Source organism: Rhinoraja longicauda, chromosome 15 (genome assembly GCF_053455715.1).
Source record: "Rhinoraja longicauda isolate Sanriku21f chromosome 15, sRhiLon1.1, whole genome shotgun sequence".
NCBI classification, from domain to species: domain Eukaryota; kingdom Metazoa; phylum Chordata; class Chondrichthyes; order Rajiformes; family Arhynchobatidae; genus Rhinoraja; species Rhinoraja longicauda.
The window spans coordinates 31365655-31384482 of NC_135967.1; the positions used below are offsets into that span (position 1 = coordinate 31365655).

At 41.8% G+C, this 18828-nt stretch overlaps 1 protein-coding gene across 1 annotated transcript in view; it reads right to left on the reverse strand.

The window, feature by feature from the left end:
* The window catches only part of LOC144600620 (protein Shroom4-like), an 87125-nt gene that overhangs the window by 17845 nt on the left and 50452 nt on the right, over nucleotides 1–18828 (reverse strand). The window contains exons 3-4 of the mRNA XM_078412425.1: nucleotides 12375–12506; nucleotides 4840–7270 (exon numbers count right to left, since the gene is read on the reverse strand). Of these exons, the coding sequence (XP_078268551.1) occupies nucleotides 4840–7270; nucleotides 12375–12506 (2563 nt within the window). The remainder of the gene's footprint in view (nucleotides 1–4839; nucleotides 7271–12374; nucleotides 12507–18828) is intronic.

Consider the following 18828-nt stretch of genomic DNA (forward strand, 5'->3'; position numbering starts at 1 on the left):
GTCATTGCCAGGGTCCTCCTCAACTACCGCTTCCCAGTGGTCGAAGAGCTGTTCCTTAAATCACAGTGTGGATTCTGTCCATTGACACCACTAAGAAAAGTACAGAGAGCAGCACCAGCCACCAAACATGTCCTTTTTTTGAAGTCACTAAAGCCCTCTATTCCATGATTCACAAGGGACTATGAAATATCCTTGTCAGATTTGGCTGTCCAAAGAAATTCATCTTCATCTTATATTTCCTTCACAATAAAATGCAAGTCAAAATACTAATAGGTCTACAATAGAAAGACAAAGAACTATAGATACTGATTAAGACATAAAAAGACACAAAGTGCTGAAGTAACTCAGCAGGTCAGGCAGCATCTCTGGAGAACATGGATAGGTGATATTTTGATCTGACACCCTTCTTCAGATGCTGAAGAGTCTGAGGAGGGTCTCGTATCCATCCATCCGTTCTCCAGAGAAGCTGCCTGACATCTCCAGCACGTGTTACTCCAGCTGTGTTACTCCAGTAGGTCAACTACAGAACCAATCCACGTGAGATTGGACTCAAACAAGACCAAGTCATCCTACACTTTTCTCAAATTTTCTCGCTGCAATGTTGCACCACTCTTCCAACAATCCTTCCCTGGGCGAGGAGCTGATCTCCAGCACCAATGTGAAGCTGATGGCAAATACATTCCAGAACCAAGGTCATCTGATTCTCAGCCACGTCATGTGTGGCTGCGCCTAACGGCTGCGGCTCTCTGGCAGTCTGTCTGTACTTTTTCCTTTTTTTGTTGTTGTTTGTGTGTCGGTGTTGGGTTGGTTTTTGTTTCTGTTTTTGGCTGTGTATGTGTGGGGGGGGCGGTGGAAACCTTTCTTTTATTAGGTCTCTTCCCCGGGGCGCAGCGTGCCCGCGGGGCCTTCCATCGCCCGGCATGGCTCGGCCGCTGGACCTAACAGTGCCCGGCGCGGCTCGGCCACGGGGCCTTCCATCGCCCGGTACGGCCGCGGGACGTCTCAGCGCTCGGTGCGGCTCGGCCGCAGGGCCTTCCATCGCCCGGCGCGGCTCGGCCGCGGAACGGTTCAGCGCCCGGCGCGGCCGCGGGGCCTTCCATCGCCCGGCACGGCTTGGCCGCTGGACATAACATCGCCGGCACGGCTCGGCCGCGGGACTTGGCAGCGGCCGGTGCGGCTCGGCCGCAGGGCCTTCCATCGCCCGGCACGGCTCGGCCGCTGGACTTAACATCGCCGGCGCGGCCGCGGAACTTAGCAGCGCCCGGGGCGGCTCGGCCGCGGGGCCTTCCATCGCGGCTCGGCCGCTGGACTTAACATCGCCGGTGCGGCTCGGCCGCGGGACGTTTCAGTGCCCGGTGCGGCTTGGCCGCGGGGGCTGTGCGTGTCGGTCGCCTCGTTAGGGGTCGAGCTGCCTGTCCGTGGGCGGAAGAGAGTGGAAGTTTTGTTGCCTTCCATCACAGTGAGGGGGTGTTTGGACTCACTGTGATGGCTGTTTGTCTTGGGGTCGTGTATCCTGTGTACTTTTTTTCTTTTTTTTGTTGTGTTTTGTGACTGCTGTACCGAATGACAATAAAGTTCTATACTAGCCATGTAGATACAGGATGCAGACAATGCCTTTTACACTTGGGAGAACAAGCTCCAAAACATCACTGATTGGTTCACCAAAGCAAATGAGGGGATGGGCCTTGTATTCAATATTCACAAGACTAGGATCCTCTACCAATCTGCTCTGATTACATGACACAGACCTGTGACAGAAGGCTCATAGCTACACTCTGGAAAACAAGACTACTTCACATTTCTTGGGTGCCATCTCTCAGTGAAGGCAAACATTGAAGTGCCAATGCAGTCTGTGGTCAACTGAGGAAAAGGGTCCTTGAAGATGAAGACCTCAGAGAAGGTACAAAACTCAACATTTACTGGCAATGTCCCCCCAGATCAGAGATTGGAATAAAATGACTGTGTTGGTGCTGAAGATGTTGGCCATGATCACTGCCCTCCTCTGTGTTTCACACCTCCACCACCTAAAGCAGGCATTTCAAGGCACCGAAAAAATAACACCAAAAAATCTACCAAGTTCACGAAAAAGATCAACAAACCAATGTCAATATCCTCTTCTGGACCATCATCCTCTGCAACAAGGTCCAAATTATTTTTGATTGACAACACCAAGATGGCACATTGTTCCATGGCCAACACTGGACTCTATCAAGCTCAGATATGGGAGGATGCTACCAGTGAACTGAGAAAATAATTTAAGCCTCTTTGAAGACATTCAATATTCCACAATACCTCAGATTCACATCAGAGTCTGAAGAAGGGTCTCGACTCGAAACGTCACCCATTCCTTCTCTCCCTAGATGTTGCCTGACCTGCTGAGTTACTCCAGCATTTTGTGTCTACCTTCGATTTAAACCAGCATCTGCAGTTTTTTTCCTACACCTCGGATTCACATCTGTATGAAGAGTAAAGGGTGGCTGAGAAGAGAATGGGTCCTACTAAAGATCAGCATGGCTGTTTATGTGTTAGGCCACAGGAGGAGGAGAGATGTTAAATGAATATTTTCATCTGTTTTTACCATGGAGAAGTTTATAGAAGCCAAGAAATTGCGGCAAACAAGTTTTGAAGTATGGATCATATGAATTGCCAAGATCCTTGAAGGGCAACGAAAAACAAATATATATTTTTCTTTTTTTTGGCTACAAATGCATCAAAATTTGACTCATTTCTCACTCAGTTAACATGCAGCATGTTGTTTGAGTTCCCAGGGAGAAGCGAGTTATGTTGGATCCCATGGAACAATGTAGCGAAAGAGTGATGTAAATCTACACTTCTGCAAAAGTAAACAATCAAGGGAAGAGAAAAGTAACATTTTACCCTTATGTAGTCTAGTATAGATGGCACTGTGCAATGAGTGATACCACACAACTATTATATTAACCAGAGATCCTCACAGCAACTTTAAAGCAATAGTTTTGTTCAAGTACTTTCAACATACTCCAAAGACGTGTACTCCAAAGACGTACAGGTATGTAGGTTAATTGGCTGGGTAAATATTAAAAAAAATAGAAAATTGTCCCTAGTGGGTGTAGGATAGTGTTAGTGTACGGGGATCGCTGGGCGGCACGGACTTGGTGGGCCGAAAAGGCCTGTTTCCGGCTGTATATATATGATATGATATGATATTCAACTGAGTTACTGCCTCAAACCCTATTTCTCTGTTTCTTAGAATCCATGCAATCCATTGCAAGACTTCAGCATGACAGTCATAGCTTCCATTCCGTATTTTACTTTATTTGGGCCCAATAGTTGCATTCCATTGCTAGGAGTTACTGGAAAAGGAAATGATTCAAATTCAGACACAGAATTGAACAAAGTGTACATGGAATTATGTACTAACAATTGTAATTTGTAAAGGAAGTTACAATACACTCATCCATTTTGATTCAGCATCTATGAATTTTAAGGACATCTTAATAAACAGTTCACCTTCTGGGATGCTGTTGTATGCAACCAAGAGAGGTCAAGAAACTCAGGAGAGGCAGCAAAATTTCGAGCAAGGCTAGCTGAATTGTCTGGTCCGAGGTATTTCTCTCTGTAGCTTTGCTGTATGAACCTATTTATTTGAGCCAAACTAGCTTTGAGGAGGTTGAAAACAGTAAAAGCTGGAAGCAATCAGCAAATCAAGCAGCATCAGAAATAGAGCTATTGTTTATGGTTGAAGACTCTTGATCAGATGCTGTCTGACAAAGGATGACTGACCTGAATGTTAATTGTGTGTTAATTTTGTGTTTCCCTCAAGATACTGCATGAGCTGCTGATTGATTCCAGCATTTGGGGATTATTGCATATGGTTACTAAAGCAATAAAATGGCAAATCAACATTGAAAATAAAGTGGATGCAATAAGAGGAGCAAAAAAAGGGACTGTTAATGGAAGAAAGTCTCAATTAAAAATTAATATTTTATCAAGACAAAAGACTTGAGTAATATAAACAGCATCAATTTTAAAAATCTTGTTCAAGATGTGATTTAGGGTGCTCATTCCACAGCAGCTCAGTGGGTGGCCTGTATGTTGCCTTTACATTCTTAGAAGTCTGAGGACAATTAGTATGTCACTGAATATACTATCGAACTTCTGCACGTGTCGAGTAGAGAGTACTGACTGGTTGCATCACGGCCTGCATCTAAACCCCTCCCTCCTCCCTAGTTGCACAAGTAATATTACTCTATCTATTGGGATACGGAAACTAATTAGAATAATAGTGGACACTGAACCAAAAGATGTTATGAAAGTCTTTTAAAAGAACTGAAATATGCAGTCACACATATGCCATCCATGCAGTTTCTTTGAAAGACTTCATCAATATGTACCAAACTCAGTACCATGTTTAAAATTGAAAGTCTATCAACAACATATATGCTAACATATGTGCGATATCTTGTTTGTGTTAACCAGGCTGGCATCAATATATTCCAGGTTTCATCTGTATTGATTACATCATAATTCTGCCCTTTAATCTTAGCTGCCCAAGTTAAAAATATAACAACTATATCAACCAGGAAGTCGAATAGGTTCCTGGATATACAAATGCATCTTGTTCTTTTCTCATGTCCACAGTTTTACAGCCAACAAGCTCTGATTCAACACGAAATGAACCAGATTGAACAGCAGAATGCTTTTCATACAAAAAGTTAAAAAAAGGATATATTTGTTTCTTCAACATGCTCAATAACATTTTTATCATTATTAACAAAACCAGATAGTTGACACAATGGGAAAATAAAATTCAGGGAGAAAAACTGGCACTGAAATGAATAATTCATATAAATGGCCTACCTTGGGTAAAGTGGGTGGCACCTGATTGAATCTTGCGGTAGATCGAGGTTCTTCAAGGTGACCATCATCTGAATGACAATCCTGATAACATATTGATGGACCTTTGGTGAGGGGTTGTATCTGTTGAATATGAGACATACAATGGTCTTTCAAAGTGCTTAATATATTTGGTTTGAGTGGCTCTAAATGTTCACATGTCTGTTCACGTTGTTTCTCTCCTTGAGTGTAGTGTTTTTGTTGTTCTGAGTCTTGAGATGAACAAGCTGGATGTTTCTCAGAGCGTTGGCTGACACTGCCTGTAGAGACTTGGAAGGTTTCCTCACGAGACTGCATCAGATCATTACATGGAAGCATGTGCAACTTACTGTGTAAATGCTGACCTTTCGACCTTCCAATGGAATTTGATTTATTCTTCAGAGCTATAAAATTGCAAGAATCAGATCCAGAGTAGATTTTACTAGTTTCTTCAAAGAATTTCCTCCTCTCTGCAAAGGGCATTAATGGAGAGGTATCTGGTTCCTGCAACGATGCCATTGTACACTCTTTCATCTCATCTGCCCCACTTGCCTTCATCACCTTACTTTGAGACTCCAGCTTATTTTCAGATGTCCAACTCCTGAGGTCACCTCCCCAAGATTCCTGTGCAGTCTTCTGTTCAAAGCTTTGGGATACTGAATCTATTTCTGTTTTGCATTTGTCCGGTGAAATATTGGAATTGCTGGTCAATGAACAGAAATGCATACTTCCAGTTTTATGATCTTCTGCCACGTTATCCAGGTTTTTACTGGAACTGGTTGTCTGTGGCTTCATACTGGTAGTTTCCTTTGCTATGTCGTTGGCCTCAGACTCATCTATTATAGAAGTATAGAAAGTGGCTGGCTTCTCACTTAGCTCACCCATTTCTTCAGAAGCTTCCTCCATCTGCAGTAGTGCAGCACCACATTTCTTATGGAGCTGAGCTTTCTTCATTTGTATCTCATTACGCAAATTTGTGGCAAAGCGATCACTTTTGCGCCGCATTCTGGCTGCTCTGGAACTTGATACCCGGGCATTACGGACAGTTTCGTTCTTGATTTCTTCCAAATCTGCCTCAGTTTCTACAATACGACTACTTGAGGAAGCACTTGCAATTTCACTCATTTGATCAGATGGTCTCGATGGTACCTGCTGATGGGCTACCATTTCAACAGAAGCACCTTTGCCACTTGTTCGACTGAGTTGAGTCTTGCAAGAAGAAAGGTCTTGACTATCTAAACAGTGACTGCAGGTCGAGCCACCAATGTCGTGTTGATTTCCCTTTAGTTTGCATTCAGACTTTGAAGGATTCTCTTTTATCCGCTTTTCAAATGTTGAATCAATTTTGTTCGAACCTTTATAAGGAAGCCCAACATTGGACTGATATCCATCCTGAGGTGATGGCAAACTATTGGGCAATTCACCTCTTTCCTGACTACACTGTATTCCCAAACCATTTTTATTACCGTCCAAAATCATTGGTGAATGCAGTTGCACTGACAATAACTTCTCAGGTGCACTGTGTCTATGCAAATTCAAAGTCAATCTTTCACACTGATCCGTTTGATTTAGGTTCTGGTATTGACTGGCAACAAATGACGGATCAATTAAGTTGCATAATTCCAACTGCCCCATTAAATACCGATTGGATTTTCCAGGATATATTGCATTTTCATGAGAAATAATTTCTTCACCTTGCCTGTGAGAATGACAGTAGTGCCTTGGTTGTTCCCTCAACAAACAGCAACATTCTACTGGACAATGACTTGACACGGATTTACTACAGTGCTGGGAAGAGCCAGTAGAGTTATTAGGAACACCACAGTCTCCCACAGAATCTCTATTCCTTGTTGATAACAAGGTTTCAGAAGTCCACCTACCACGATGAAGCAGCAAGTTTGTTGTTCTAAATGCCTCAGAATTCGTCACACACACAGATGCAGAGCGAGCTTTAGTTGCCACAAAACTTTCCCTGCGAACAGGTGGTGGTGGAGGGGCTGAGCTGGTAGAACCTGGCGCATTCGCTTCGCGTACACGGGATGGTGGTAGGTTGTCTCTTTCAGATGACCCCTTCCCACAGTGTGAACATAGCTGTTCTTCAGCTGGTGGTTCCCCACCCTCACTTCCACTTTGCAGGTACTGGGTGTCACCATACCTTGTAGGTAGCCATGGTCCCAAACCGTGCAGTATACTGTCCATGGAAGCAGACTCATCTGTCTTAACTGATGATGAGACAGTGTAGTCAGAGGTGTTAGAACTTGCAGAAAATGAGCTGTAGGCAGAATCTCTTTTGTTCGGACATGTGCTTTGATCACAACTTTGGTTAGGTTGGTCAAGGCTGTCCATACTTCCGAATGAGCTCCTTTGATCCAAGCTGTGGCGGAGGGCTAGTTGATCCCACTGCATAGGAAAGTCACTGGAAGATAGAAGAAAATGTACTTCTTATAAATGCCACAATATTCTATTTTGATTTGTAACAAGCATTTTGTACCGGCCCCATTTTGTATGCTTGCATCAACATTTCTGCTCCATGGCTGCAGATACAAAGTTTATCCCTCTTGCATTCCTTCACCTATAATGAGTTAAACTCCAATTTCATGCTGAGGCAGAACCACTGTATACGAATGTTCATGGGATATGTAACTATAAACCTCATCAAAACCAAGAAATGTTAATCCAGGACAGTCAGCATGGATTTTTTTTAAAAAAAGAGGAATAATAGAAAGCATAGTATAATCAGGACATTAAAGGCACGTGTAATAAAAGTAACTAAATAATCATGGGCCACTCAAACGTAATTTAATTGGCAAACCACGTTACCAGGAAACCATAGAGTGCACACAAGCTGGTTTGGCAGATCAGCACGTTGAGGAGCGCGTGGCTGAAGGTTCCCAGGATGCCACGGCCCTTGAAAAGTCGAACTCAAGGCCTGGATTTCAGGGGGGGCCGCCGAGCCGAGCCGGTCCCCCCGCAGCGGAAGGGAAGACCTGATGTTGCAGCTTCAGGGGGAGCCCGCTGAGCTGCTCCCCTGCTCATTGAACCTGGCCAACTGCTCGCCTGGAATGGGGAGGCAACTGAGCTGGCTGCTGCACATCCCATGAAGACCATAGACCAGGAGGAGACAGACGGAAACGACGATGATAGGCGAGGAGCAAGGCCGGTAGGATAGGAGAGGGAACCAAGGTTGGGCCTACCGGCAGGCTGCGAGAAGAAATCCCGGGGAACAAAGGTGGACAGGCAAGGGGAGGGACATGGCGTATTGGGAAGGAGATGGCCGAGGTCCGTAACAGCCTGGGACTTGCCTGGAACTGGCACCACTCATAAGAACTGGACTTTGAAAACATGGTGCCTCTTGCATGCGGGTTAGTGAACTATTTTTGTACACTTGCTAATCAAGGATTGGGGTTATGGCAATACTAGACTGTTTGAAAGAATAAAGAATTTCGTTGTGTTAGCACTTCGCACTTGAGACAATAAAAGCATCCTTGAACCCAATGAACAGGCTAGTTTTGACCCAGTGTTGTGCAGTGAGAAGGAACAAACATTCTTGTAGTTAATAGGAAGAAAGATAATCATGTGAAAGTGTTCCCTATTAAGTTAGAAGTCATTCAATTAAATGTTAATAAAAGCAAACTGTAGAGTTGAAATGCAAGTAGGTTGGTGATTTGGTTACATTAGGAAGTATGACATTCGACAAGCAATGGCTAATATGTAAAATTAATACATAGTTTCAACAAATAGATGTTTGCTAGAGCTCAAAAATGAGAAAGATTCAGAATGAACTTTAGCTCCACAAAACTTTCCTTCCAAACAGGTGGTGGGGGAGGGAATGTGTCAGTACAATCTGAAGCATTTCCTTTCTGCACATGGGATCTAATTTTGTTCAGATGACCAGTTTCCATTGCGAACAAGTTGTTCAAGTTATACAGATGAACATCAATAGTACAAAAGTGTTTATTTCTCAGAAACACCGGACAGGAACTGGAACAATGAAATTCTTACTTGCTGCAGTGCTACATACACACCAGGTTCAATAACAAAAATAAATATGCAATAAATTATCAGTTGATCCATGTACCATATGAATTAGGAGCAGGAGCGAGCATATAGCCTCTGCCATTCAATATGGTCATGACTGAACCGATTGTAAGCAACTTCTCCACCTCTTCGCCACAGCGTATCAAGAATTTATCTACTTCGGCCTTAAAAATCTCCCAGATCTTTACTTTCACTGGCCATTGCGAAGAGAGTTCCAAAGACCTATTTCCCCAAGAGAAAACTGAATCAGCTGTGTTTTAAATGGACAACTCTTTATTTGCATTCTTTCACTGAAAAACGTGTGATGTAAGAATATGTCCTATAAGACCAATAACTCTTTGCGACATATGTCATTGATTTACAAAGATACTTTTTGCCATATGAATAGCACAAGATTACAATGTACAAACATTTTCAGTGGATTTAACCCTGCCTTTTCAATGTACAAAGTTTTGTTTAACAAGAAGCGGCACGGTGGCGCAGCGGTAGAGTTGCTGCCTTACAGCTCCAGGGTTCGATTCTGACTACAGGTACTGTCTGTATGGAATTTGTACGTTCTCCCTGTGACCTATGTGGATATTCTCCGGGATCTCTGGTTTCCTCCCACACTCCAATGACGTACAGGTTTGTAGGTTAATTGGCTTGGTATAATTGTAAATTGTCCCTAGGGTGTGTAAAATAGTGTTAATATGCGGGGTTAGCTGATTAGCGCAGACTCAGTGGGCCGAAGAACCTGTTTCCGTGCTATATTTCGAAAGTCTAAAGAAGCGAAAACTGAGGAAGGAAGGTAGACAAAAGATATAGGGAGAATAAGAGAGGGAATCAAAGGGAGGATACATTTGCTGACAACACCATAGTCACTGGACGAATAATGGGTAATGACAAGTCAGAATACAGGAGGAAGATTGACAACTTAGTGGAATGGTGCCAGAACAAACAATCTTAGCCTCAATGATAGCAAAACCTAGGAGCTGATTGCTGACTTCAGGAAGGGAAAGTTGAGAGACAATACACCAGTGTTCATTGGCAGGATGATGGTGGATAAAGTCAACATATTCCCAGGCATACACATTTCTGATGAAGAGATCACAATGGGCTATGATAAAGAAAGCTCACCATTGCCTCTACTTCCTCAGAGGTTTGTGGAGTTTTGGCATGTAGTTGAATATTCTATTGAACTTGTAGAAGTGTATGGTGGAGAACATACTGACTCTTTGCATCATGACCTGGTTTGGAAATTCAAAAGCTCAAGAATGAAGGAAGCTGCAGAAAGTGGTGGACTTTGCCTGGTCCATCCAAAGTACTGACCTCTCCACCATTGAAGGAATCTACAGGAAGCGCAGCCTCAAGGCGTCAGCTAATATCATCAAAGCCCTGGCCACACTCTCTTCTTACTGCCACCATTGGGTAGGTGGTACAGGAGCCTGAGAACTATCAGCTCCAGATGGTTGATGGGAAGAATAGCTTCCTCCCATCAACCATCAAGTTCTTGACCTACCTTGCATAGTCCTACTTAAGACACTGAACCACTACAGAATTTGTACGTTTAGTTGCTTGATGATATATGCTTTGGTTTTTGCACTTTCATGGCGTGTTTACTTGGAATAACTGACAGTTTATTGTATATTTATTTCTGTTACTGTTGTGGCTAACATGCCTGTAATGCTGCAGCAAGTAAGGATTTCATTGTTCCAGTCCATATCTGGTGCATATGCCAAATAAACACTCTCTCTATAAACATTTTAAAATAACCAGGAACAAATCCAATGAGGAAATAAATGTGTTTATTTATTTAGAGCGTAAGAGATGCAAGCCATTGCAGTGGTGCATAATTTAGATAGCTTTAAGCCTTAAAGTTTAAGGGGAATCCAAGTAAGTACATAAATGAGCAATGATTATGTCAATGTAGTTATGTTGAAGCAGCATTTGAGCGATGCCACCTTCTTGCAGGAGGTACAGAAGTCGAAAATCCCATCACTGCAGGTTCAGAACCATTAGGTTATTGAATCAATCTGCACAGCTCTAATGTGCAGGAAGGAACAGTTTATACCGAAGATAGACACAAAATGGAGTAACTCAGAGTTGTGAAGGACAGGCAGCATCTCCGGAGAGAAGGAATGGGTAATGTTTTGGGTCGAGATCCAAAACGTCGCCCATTCCTTTTCTCCAGAGATGCTGCCTGTTCTTCACAACTCTAATCTTACTTCAGCAACTGAACACCATGGACCACCTCTTGAACTTGTTTCCACTAATTATTTTTAGCACTGCATTAATACTTTGTTTTTACAGATTTTTTTCTTTTTGCTCTCGTGTAATAATTTATGTTTTTTTTTCCATTTTGTCAGGGTCTAAGTGGCAATGATGCTGCTGCAAGATTTTTATTGTACCTGTTCCTCACCGTACTTGTGCATATGACAGTAGACTCAACTAGCTGGACTAAGTGGTCTATTCTGTGCGTGGAATCCTATTTACCTCTATGTCTTTGGCCTTAGGATAATCAGAATTCAATTTTATCTCTTCCTCTGTGAGCTGGAACGTTGATAGTTCTGATTATGTTTTATCATTGCTGAAAGAGATATACGAGGGACCAGCTGGTGATTTCTTCTGTCCTTGTGTATGTTTATAGTATGTTACCACACCAAAAACAGAGCAATATCTTGCCAGCGCAAAAGAAAATAGTACAGGAAGAAATTTATACCTCAACAAAACCATAAAATTCTTTAAGGAACTGTACAATAAATATTTATCCACCATGGGGGAATGAAATTAAACAATTAAATTTACTTTGCTCATATTTATATTAAAGAATAGCACTGTCAATTCAAAATGCTTAATGTAGTTTACAAGCCTAAAACCAGAAGCATTAACAGAGGGCCATCAACATCCATTCCAGCAAAATACTTTTCTAGACTGACATTGCAGATGCCAGGGGCCCAGTATAATTACAACAAATACAATGATTCCTGTCAGGTCAGCAATTGTGACAAAGAACAAATCACAAACATACAAACAAAAGAACAGAATGCAATTTTCAGCACTTCCAAACTTGCTGTTTTAATATTTACTCTACTTTCTCTTCTCTATTGCAAAATATGTTTCATACTAGCATTTGACTTTACAAGTACTGTCCACTCCCAGTACCACACCCAAGTCACGTTCTTCATCCAAGCAGATGTCATCATAGTCAAATTTAATCTGACCTTAAAACAACATTCTCATGGGCACGCTTAACATAGGTCTCCGAAGATCAATCACAAATAGAAGTTCAGAATGACTTTACCCATACAAGCCCAGAGGCACTTAGGTTTTCTAGTCCTTCAATAAACATGCTAGCATGGATTAGCCAAATTGACCCTGATCGGATTTAAAGATTTTCCTATGTCTGGAGACAAAAATGAGCTTGACTGGTAATTTTCACACATCTTGTTCCTATCGTATTAGTAATGCTAACTGTCACATGCAATAACAGTCCAGAAACTCACCTGGAGTCATATCCCGAATGCCACGACAGACTTAAAGACCCTGATGAATAGGGCATCATAGTAGCCTCAGGTTGCGTCTCTGATAACTTGGCCAGGTGCCATGTGTAAGGTCTTATCCCTGGACCACTTCTCCTAAAAGAAATAAAAGACATAAGTGTAAGCTGTAGCTGCAAGATAATGGAACAGTCAATAGTTTTTGTAGACCTATCTGCATAAAAAACAATGATGTTACCACTAGTGGGAGAGTCTAGGATTAGAGGTCATAGCCTCAGAATTAAAGGGTGTTCTTTTAGGAAAGAGATGAGGAGAAATTTCTGTAGTCAGAGGGTGGTGAATCTGTGGAATTCTATGCCACAGGTCAGTGGAGGCCAAGTCAGAGATAGATAGATTTTTGATTAGTACAGGTGTAATGGGTTATGGGTAGGAGGTAGAAGAATGGGGTTAGGAGGGAGAGATAGATCATCCATGATTGAATGGTGGTGTAGACTTGATGGACCGAATGGCCTAATTCTACTCCTATCACTTATGACCTTATTGCATGTTAAAGATACGTAAATTTGCTGTGAACCATTTGCAGCATTCTGAAAACAAGAAAGATGCTTTACTAATGGAAACACATTCTGTTTACCAAGTGTCGTATGTAACAGAAGCTGGATTACACTAAACAGGCAACAAGTATTTTGATAATATCTACACATCTTAAAGTTACATTCAAAATGTATTAATGCCGTTTCCTTAACTAACTTTTTAGTCCACTGCAATTTCAACACCTTCCCAAAAAACCCTCGCAACTGAAAATTCTCTGAATGCTCTGGCACTTCTTTGACACATCACCCAGATTCATTATTCATGTGCAATTTAGTGGTTTTTCTAGAGTTGAATGTAATGGACCTCAACTTTTCATTGATAGTCACTGGACTGAGTGTTAGAGAAAGGAACCCGTGATTTTGCCTCTCCTCTCCAATGTCTACTGAAGTTAATTGTCCCATACACAAGAGCCAAATAGGACTGTCACTGAGATCATGCAACTTTATGTGTAGGAAAATAACTGCAGATGCTGGTACAAATCGAAGGTATTTATTCACAAAATGCTGGAGTAACTCAGCAGGTTAGGCAGCATCTCAGGAGAGAAGGAATGGGTGACTTTTCGGGTCGAGACCCTTCTTCAACTTTATGATCGTAACTCAGTACCATATGTGACAACACATTGATTCAATGAATCAGGAATAGGGCTCGTATACGCAATGTTTCATATATACACAGCCCTTCAGTTCAAAATCTCCTTGACAAACAAAGAAAATTTGTTACATATCTTTGCCAGCCAAAAGAGATATGTGAAAAAGTAGATTGTCAAACTTCTATTTAGAAGCACAGAATAATGAATGTCTGACCAGGATAGTTTTCTGGAGTGTGTAGGAAGGTATTGCAGAGGCTGGTTTAAACCGAAGATGGACACAAAATGCTGGAGTAACTCAGCGGGACAGGCAGCATCTCTGGAGAGAAGGAATGGGTGACGTTTCGGGTCGAGACCCTTCATCAGCCGACACCAGTTTTCTGGAGTGATGTTTCTAGTCCAACAAGAAATGCTAGATCGATTCTAGGGAATAGGGTGTGTCAAGCACACCATCTTGTTAGAGGAACACTTGGGAGATAATGGTCATAACATCACAAGATTTAGGTTAGCTTTAGAAAAGGAAAAGCACTATTTGGAGGAAAGGCAGTTTCAAAAGGACAAGAGTGGATCTGACCCAGGTCAACTGGAACCAGTAATTGACCAGCAAAACACTAGCAAAGAAATGGATTGCCTTGAAAGAAGGGTGTTCTGGTACAATTGATACACAGTCCTATGAGGAGCAAAGGACAACAAACAAATCCAGTTCTTTGGGCGATCAAAGAGATACAGAGGTAGATAAAGCAAAACAAAAGCCTACTTATAACAAGTGTCAGCTTTTAAATACCAGTGGGAACCAGACTAATTGCAAGAGAATTGGAGTGGAAGTGAAAGTTAAGAGGCAAAGGGTGTATATTAGAAAAAAATTAAAAGATTAGCTGACAAGACAAATGGGAACCCAAAGTTATATTGGCATACAAATAATAAAGTGTGCTATAAAGATTAAATGTCAAACATGTATTTTCCATTTGATGTTACCATTAAATGTATCTCCAAATTAGTAATGCAGGACATAATTGAGACATAGATAATTTACAATAGGCATTTGAAAAATTGTCTGAACACCCAAAGGCAAAGAAGTTTGTGTTCTTGAAGATAAATGTGAACAAGTAACAGAGGTGATGCTTACTAGTTGTTACTGAGCTAGGCAGCACATGTCAAAATGCTTCAAAGTTATTTGTAGCAACAATCGCAAGCCATTAAAAAAGGGTCAACTGTTTGATGTACATTACTTCAAAAAATACATTTCACAAAGTTCAAAGAATCTACAATCAATTTCGCTATTTATTGTGAAACACAGTTGTAATGTTTTCTCTGTGCTTAAAGCTTGTAATTCAAGGAACCAAAGATGACATCTGTACAATGCAGCAGAAAACATGGCCCCGGATGGAGAGAATTGTTGGGCCAGATATCGCAAATAAACTGCATTGTTCATTTCTATATATGCCTCAGGGCAGATTTCACCCACGTTTCAGCAGCAACTCAGGAATCAGTTTGAACTATTCCTTATGTAAAAGCTTTTCCTCTTGATACCCTATATCTTCTACTGATTACGATCATCATCTTTGCTCAGAAAACAGCATTAAATGTCAATAACCCGAACTTTGTTTTGGTTGCACTGTGGTTTTACACTGTTATGGTCTGGTTACCTGGCATTATTAATTCATTGTATTACTAATTATTGTACATTAATTTGCCTGTTATTACATTAACGGGACTGTAAAGCCGTATCAAGCAAGAATTTCATTTTGTTGTTGTCAATATATATGACAATTAAACACGCTTGACTGTTATCTCCAAGACCTTCACTTTCTTTGTAAAGTAGGATAAATAGAATTGCATGCCATGTCCTAGTGCAGCCTATCCACTGTTTTAAAAATGTTCAACATCACCTCCCCACTTTTAGTGCTCCATTCCTCTTACTGAACTAAATGCTTTCTCAAAAAACCCTGCCACTTTCAACGGTTATATGCAGCAACAGCGAGAATTAAGGAATTCTCCTCTCTGCCAGATTATAGAAAAACTGTGCCCATGCACATCCTAAACATGTTTTCATTGTGTATTGGATTTAGTAATATCTGCAATCGTCTTTGTATTCCAATGACAGAATAATAGATCCTCATTCATATGCAATGATCCCACAGCTAAGAAGAGAAGATGGTTATATTATCAGTATTGTTAGATATGCTGGAGATATTTTCATCTGCTCAGGTTAACCCTATTCTCATCATTCCAAACTGGAATATTTTAAGATAAAATTTCTCAATCCAATCATCAGGTCTCATTTAAAATTGAAATTGTTTAACGGAACAGTAAAAAAAAAACATGTGCAACATTAATATGTTATTTAAGACAAAACCTTGGAAGAAAATTTCACTCCAAGCTGGGGAAAGGATTGCGTGAGTTTGGAAGTTCCATGTTAAGTTTAAGTTTAAGAAAACAGTGGTTTTCTGGCCTCTTTCAAACGTTACGCACAGGATATCTCAGCTGCCCAACTCAAACTATTTCCTGCAATTCTCCTATCCATAAAAAGAAGAAACACATTGTTTTGTTTTGTGATCAATGTTGAAATAGCAGCATAACAAGAATTCTTAAACTCCCCCAGGGAGTGTGCACAAAAACATTTGCCCTGCAGTTTACATTTTGAACACAGAAGACAGATTGCACTGATTTAATCAGTGTTATTTGTCAATCGTTTAACTGTTATGAAGAACAAAAATTGACATGGTATTTTCCACCTTATTCCCAAGAACATCCAATCTTACTTTTCTTTAGTAATTTTCTCATTGCCTGTAAGGTTTCTACTCCATTCTGACTTATGGCACCAACTTGTTGTTCATCGAGACTAAACAAGCTTCTTCAATTTAGCCTTAAGGACCCTTTCATTGGTAACTGGGATAGGAGGTGGGAATTAAGTTGGGAGAGAGGCTGAATAGGCCAAGATTACTCATCCTACAATGTGGCACTTTCCTTTTTATGGTGCATTGGAGTTACTAAATCAAGAGAATCAACTGGACTGAGTTTGGGGCTGTCAGCATTCACAGGCCCAAGGCCAAGCAGCTTCAGGAGGACAGGAACGATAAAAATAGTTATAAAGTCATTTGACGTCAAATAATTAGTCTTGCTTCCCACTATTTCTCCCACCACCCTGGAAACCCTGCTCCTTTCCTCTCCTCGGTGTGTTCACCTACCATCTCCGAATCCTTTTCTCACTTTTATCCCCCCCCTCTTTTCCCTGCCCCCTATCCCATTCTACTCATATCCCTCTATCTGGCTTTACATTTTATTCCTCTTCTCTTAGCCGACATTCCTTTGCCTCTTTTTAAATTCTAGACTTTGTCACTTATACAATACAATACAATACAATATATCTTTATTGTCATTGTACCCAGGGGTACAACGAGATTGGGAATGCGCCTCCCATACGATGCAATAATTTAAGTGATTTAGACAGCAGCAACCCAACGAAACGAAACAGTTGTAACAGTTTTGGAGAGGGTAAAGTGCAAGTTGATCTATGCGTTGTGGCCATCCGGCTCAGCAGGACCGGTTCATAGCAGCTATGGCCCTGGGGATGAAGCTGTTCCTGAGTCTGGAGGTGCGGGCGTAGAAGGCCTTGTATCGTCTGCCCGATGGAAGGAGTTCGAACAGACTGTTGCAAGGGTGTGAAGAGTCTTTGTGGATGCTGGTGGCTTTTCTGAGGCATCGTGTGTTGTAGATGCCCTCTAAGTCTGGTAGCTGTGTTCCGATGGCCCTCTGAGCTCTATGGACTACCCGCTGTAGAGCTTTCCTTTCTGCCTCCGTGCAGCTGAGGTACCACACAGGGATGCCATGCGTTAGGATGCTCTCTATGGTGCAGCGGTAGAAGGTCGTCAGCAGCTGTTGGGTTAGACCAGACTTTTTCAGTGTTCTTAAGTAGAACAGTCTTTGTTGTGCCTTCTTGACCAGCGCAGCAGTGTTATTGGACCATGTTAGGTCCTCCGAAATGTGAGTGCCCAGAAACTTGAAGCTGGACACTCTCTCCACACTGTCCCCGTTGATAGAGATCGGGGCATATTCCCCGTTATGTGACCTACGGAAGTTGATGATCAGCTCCTTGGTCTTGGTGGTATTTAGGGACAGGTTGTCCCTATTCCTTCCATCCGTCAATCACCCCCTTATCTGTATCACTTGCCAGGCTTTGCCCCAGCCCAAGGATAGCGGAGTGAGGGGGTATGGGGAGAAGGCAGGAACGGGGTACTGATTGAGAATGATCAGCCATGATCGCATTGAATGGCGGTGCTGGCTCGAAGGGCTGAATGGCCTACTCCTGCACCTATTGTCTATTGTCTATTGTCTATTGTCTAACCTCTCTTTTCCTACTTTTTCCACCCTACTCCACCAGTCTGAAGGGTAGGCTGACCCGCTGAGATCCCACAGGAGTTCCTTTTATTGCTCAAAATCCCAGCATCGCTAGTTTCTCGTGTCTCCAATTGGTCACACTATTTGCGAACAGATTATTGCCCAATTCTATTTTGCGGTAATGAAAAGTGAAAGAAAATGAAACATGGTAAGTTAAAAACCTCAGTCAGCACAACTTTTCACAATAGATATTAATCCATGATAAGTTAGAAAATCATCCACAGAAATTTCAAACATACCCAAAAATAGAAGTCACTAAATTGTGAAAATAAGGAATTGGCCTGAGCAAAGAAAAATCACAAGATGGGACCCGAGAAGATTCCATCATTGGCTGCAAACAAAACAGATAGATTTCAATAGTAAAAACAAACCAAGGGAATTATAGACAGAGCCACAAAAAAATGTTACATCAGTAATCTTGAGCAGCAGAGCAGGTTCAATGGGCAGAATGGACTATTTCTACTCTTCTTCACATTTCTTATGTGCCTATGTAAAAAGAAATGTCAAGACCACCATTCAATGCCCATTCCCAAAAGCCTTTGAGAAAGTAGTTAAGACCCATCATCTTCCACCTCTACAGTCCTTGTGCTAATGGTACAGAGCCATCACAAAGGGATTTCCAAGATTTTCAACCAAAGATTAAGGGAAAATTACACTCCTAGGTCAGGGAGATATTGATCTGAAGAAGAACATAATGGTGGTTCTACTAAACATCTGCTACCCTTATCCTGTTAGACCATGGATTTGATGACTCCATTTGAAGCAGTTTTGATAAGTAGCTGTGCCTTTTTTAATGGCTGGCACAAGTAGTGGCTAGAGTGGGCTGGCGGTAAAGGGAATGAATGTTTAAGGAAGTGAAGGGGACATTGATCGTGAGCTACT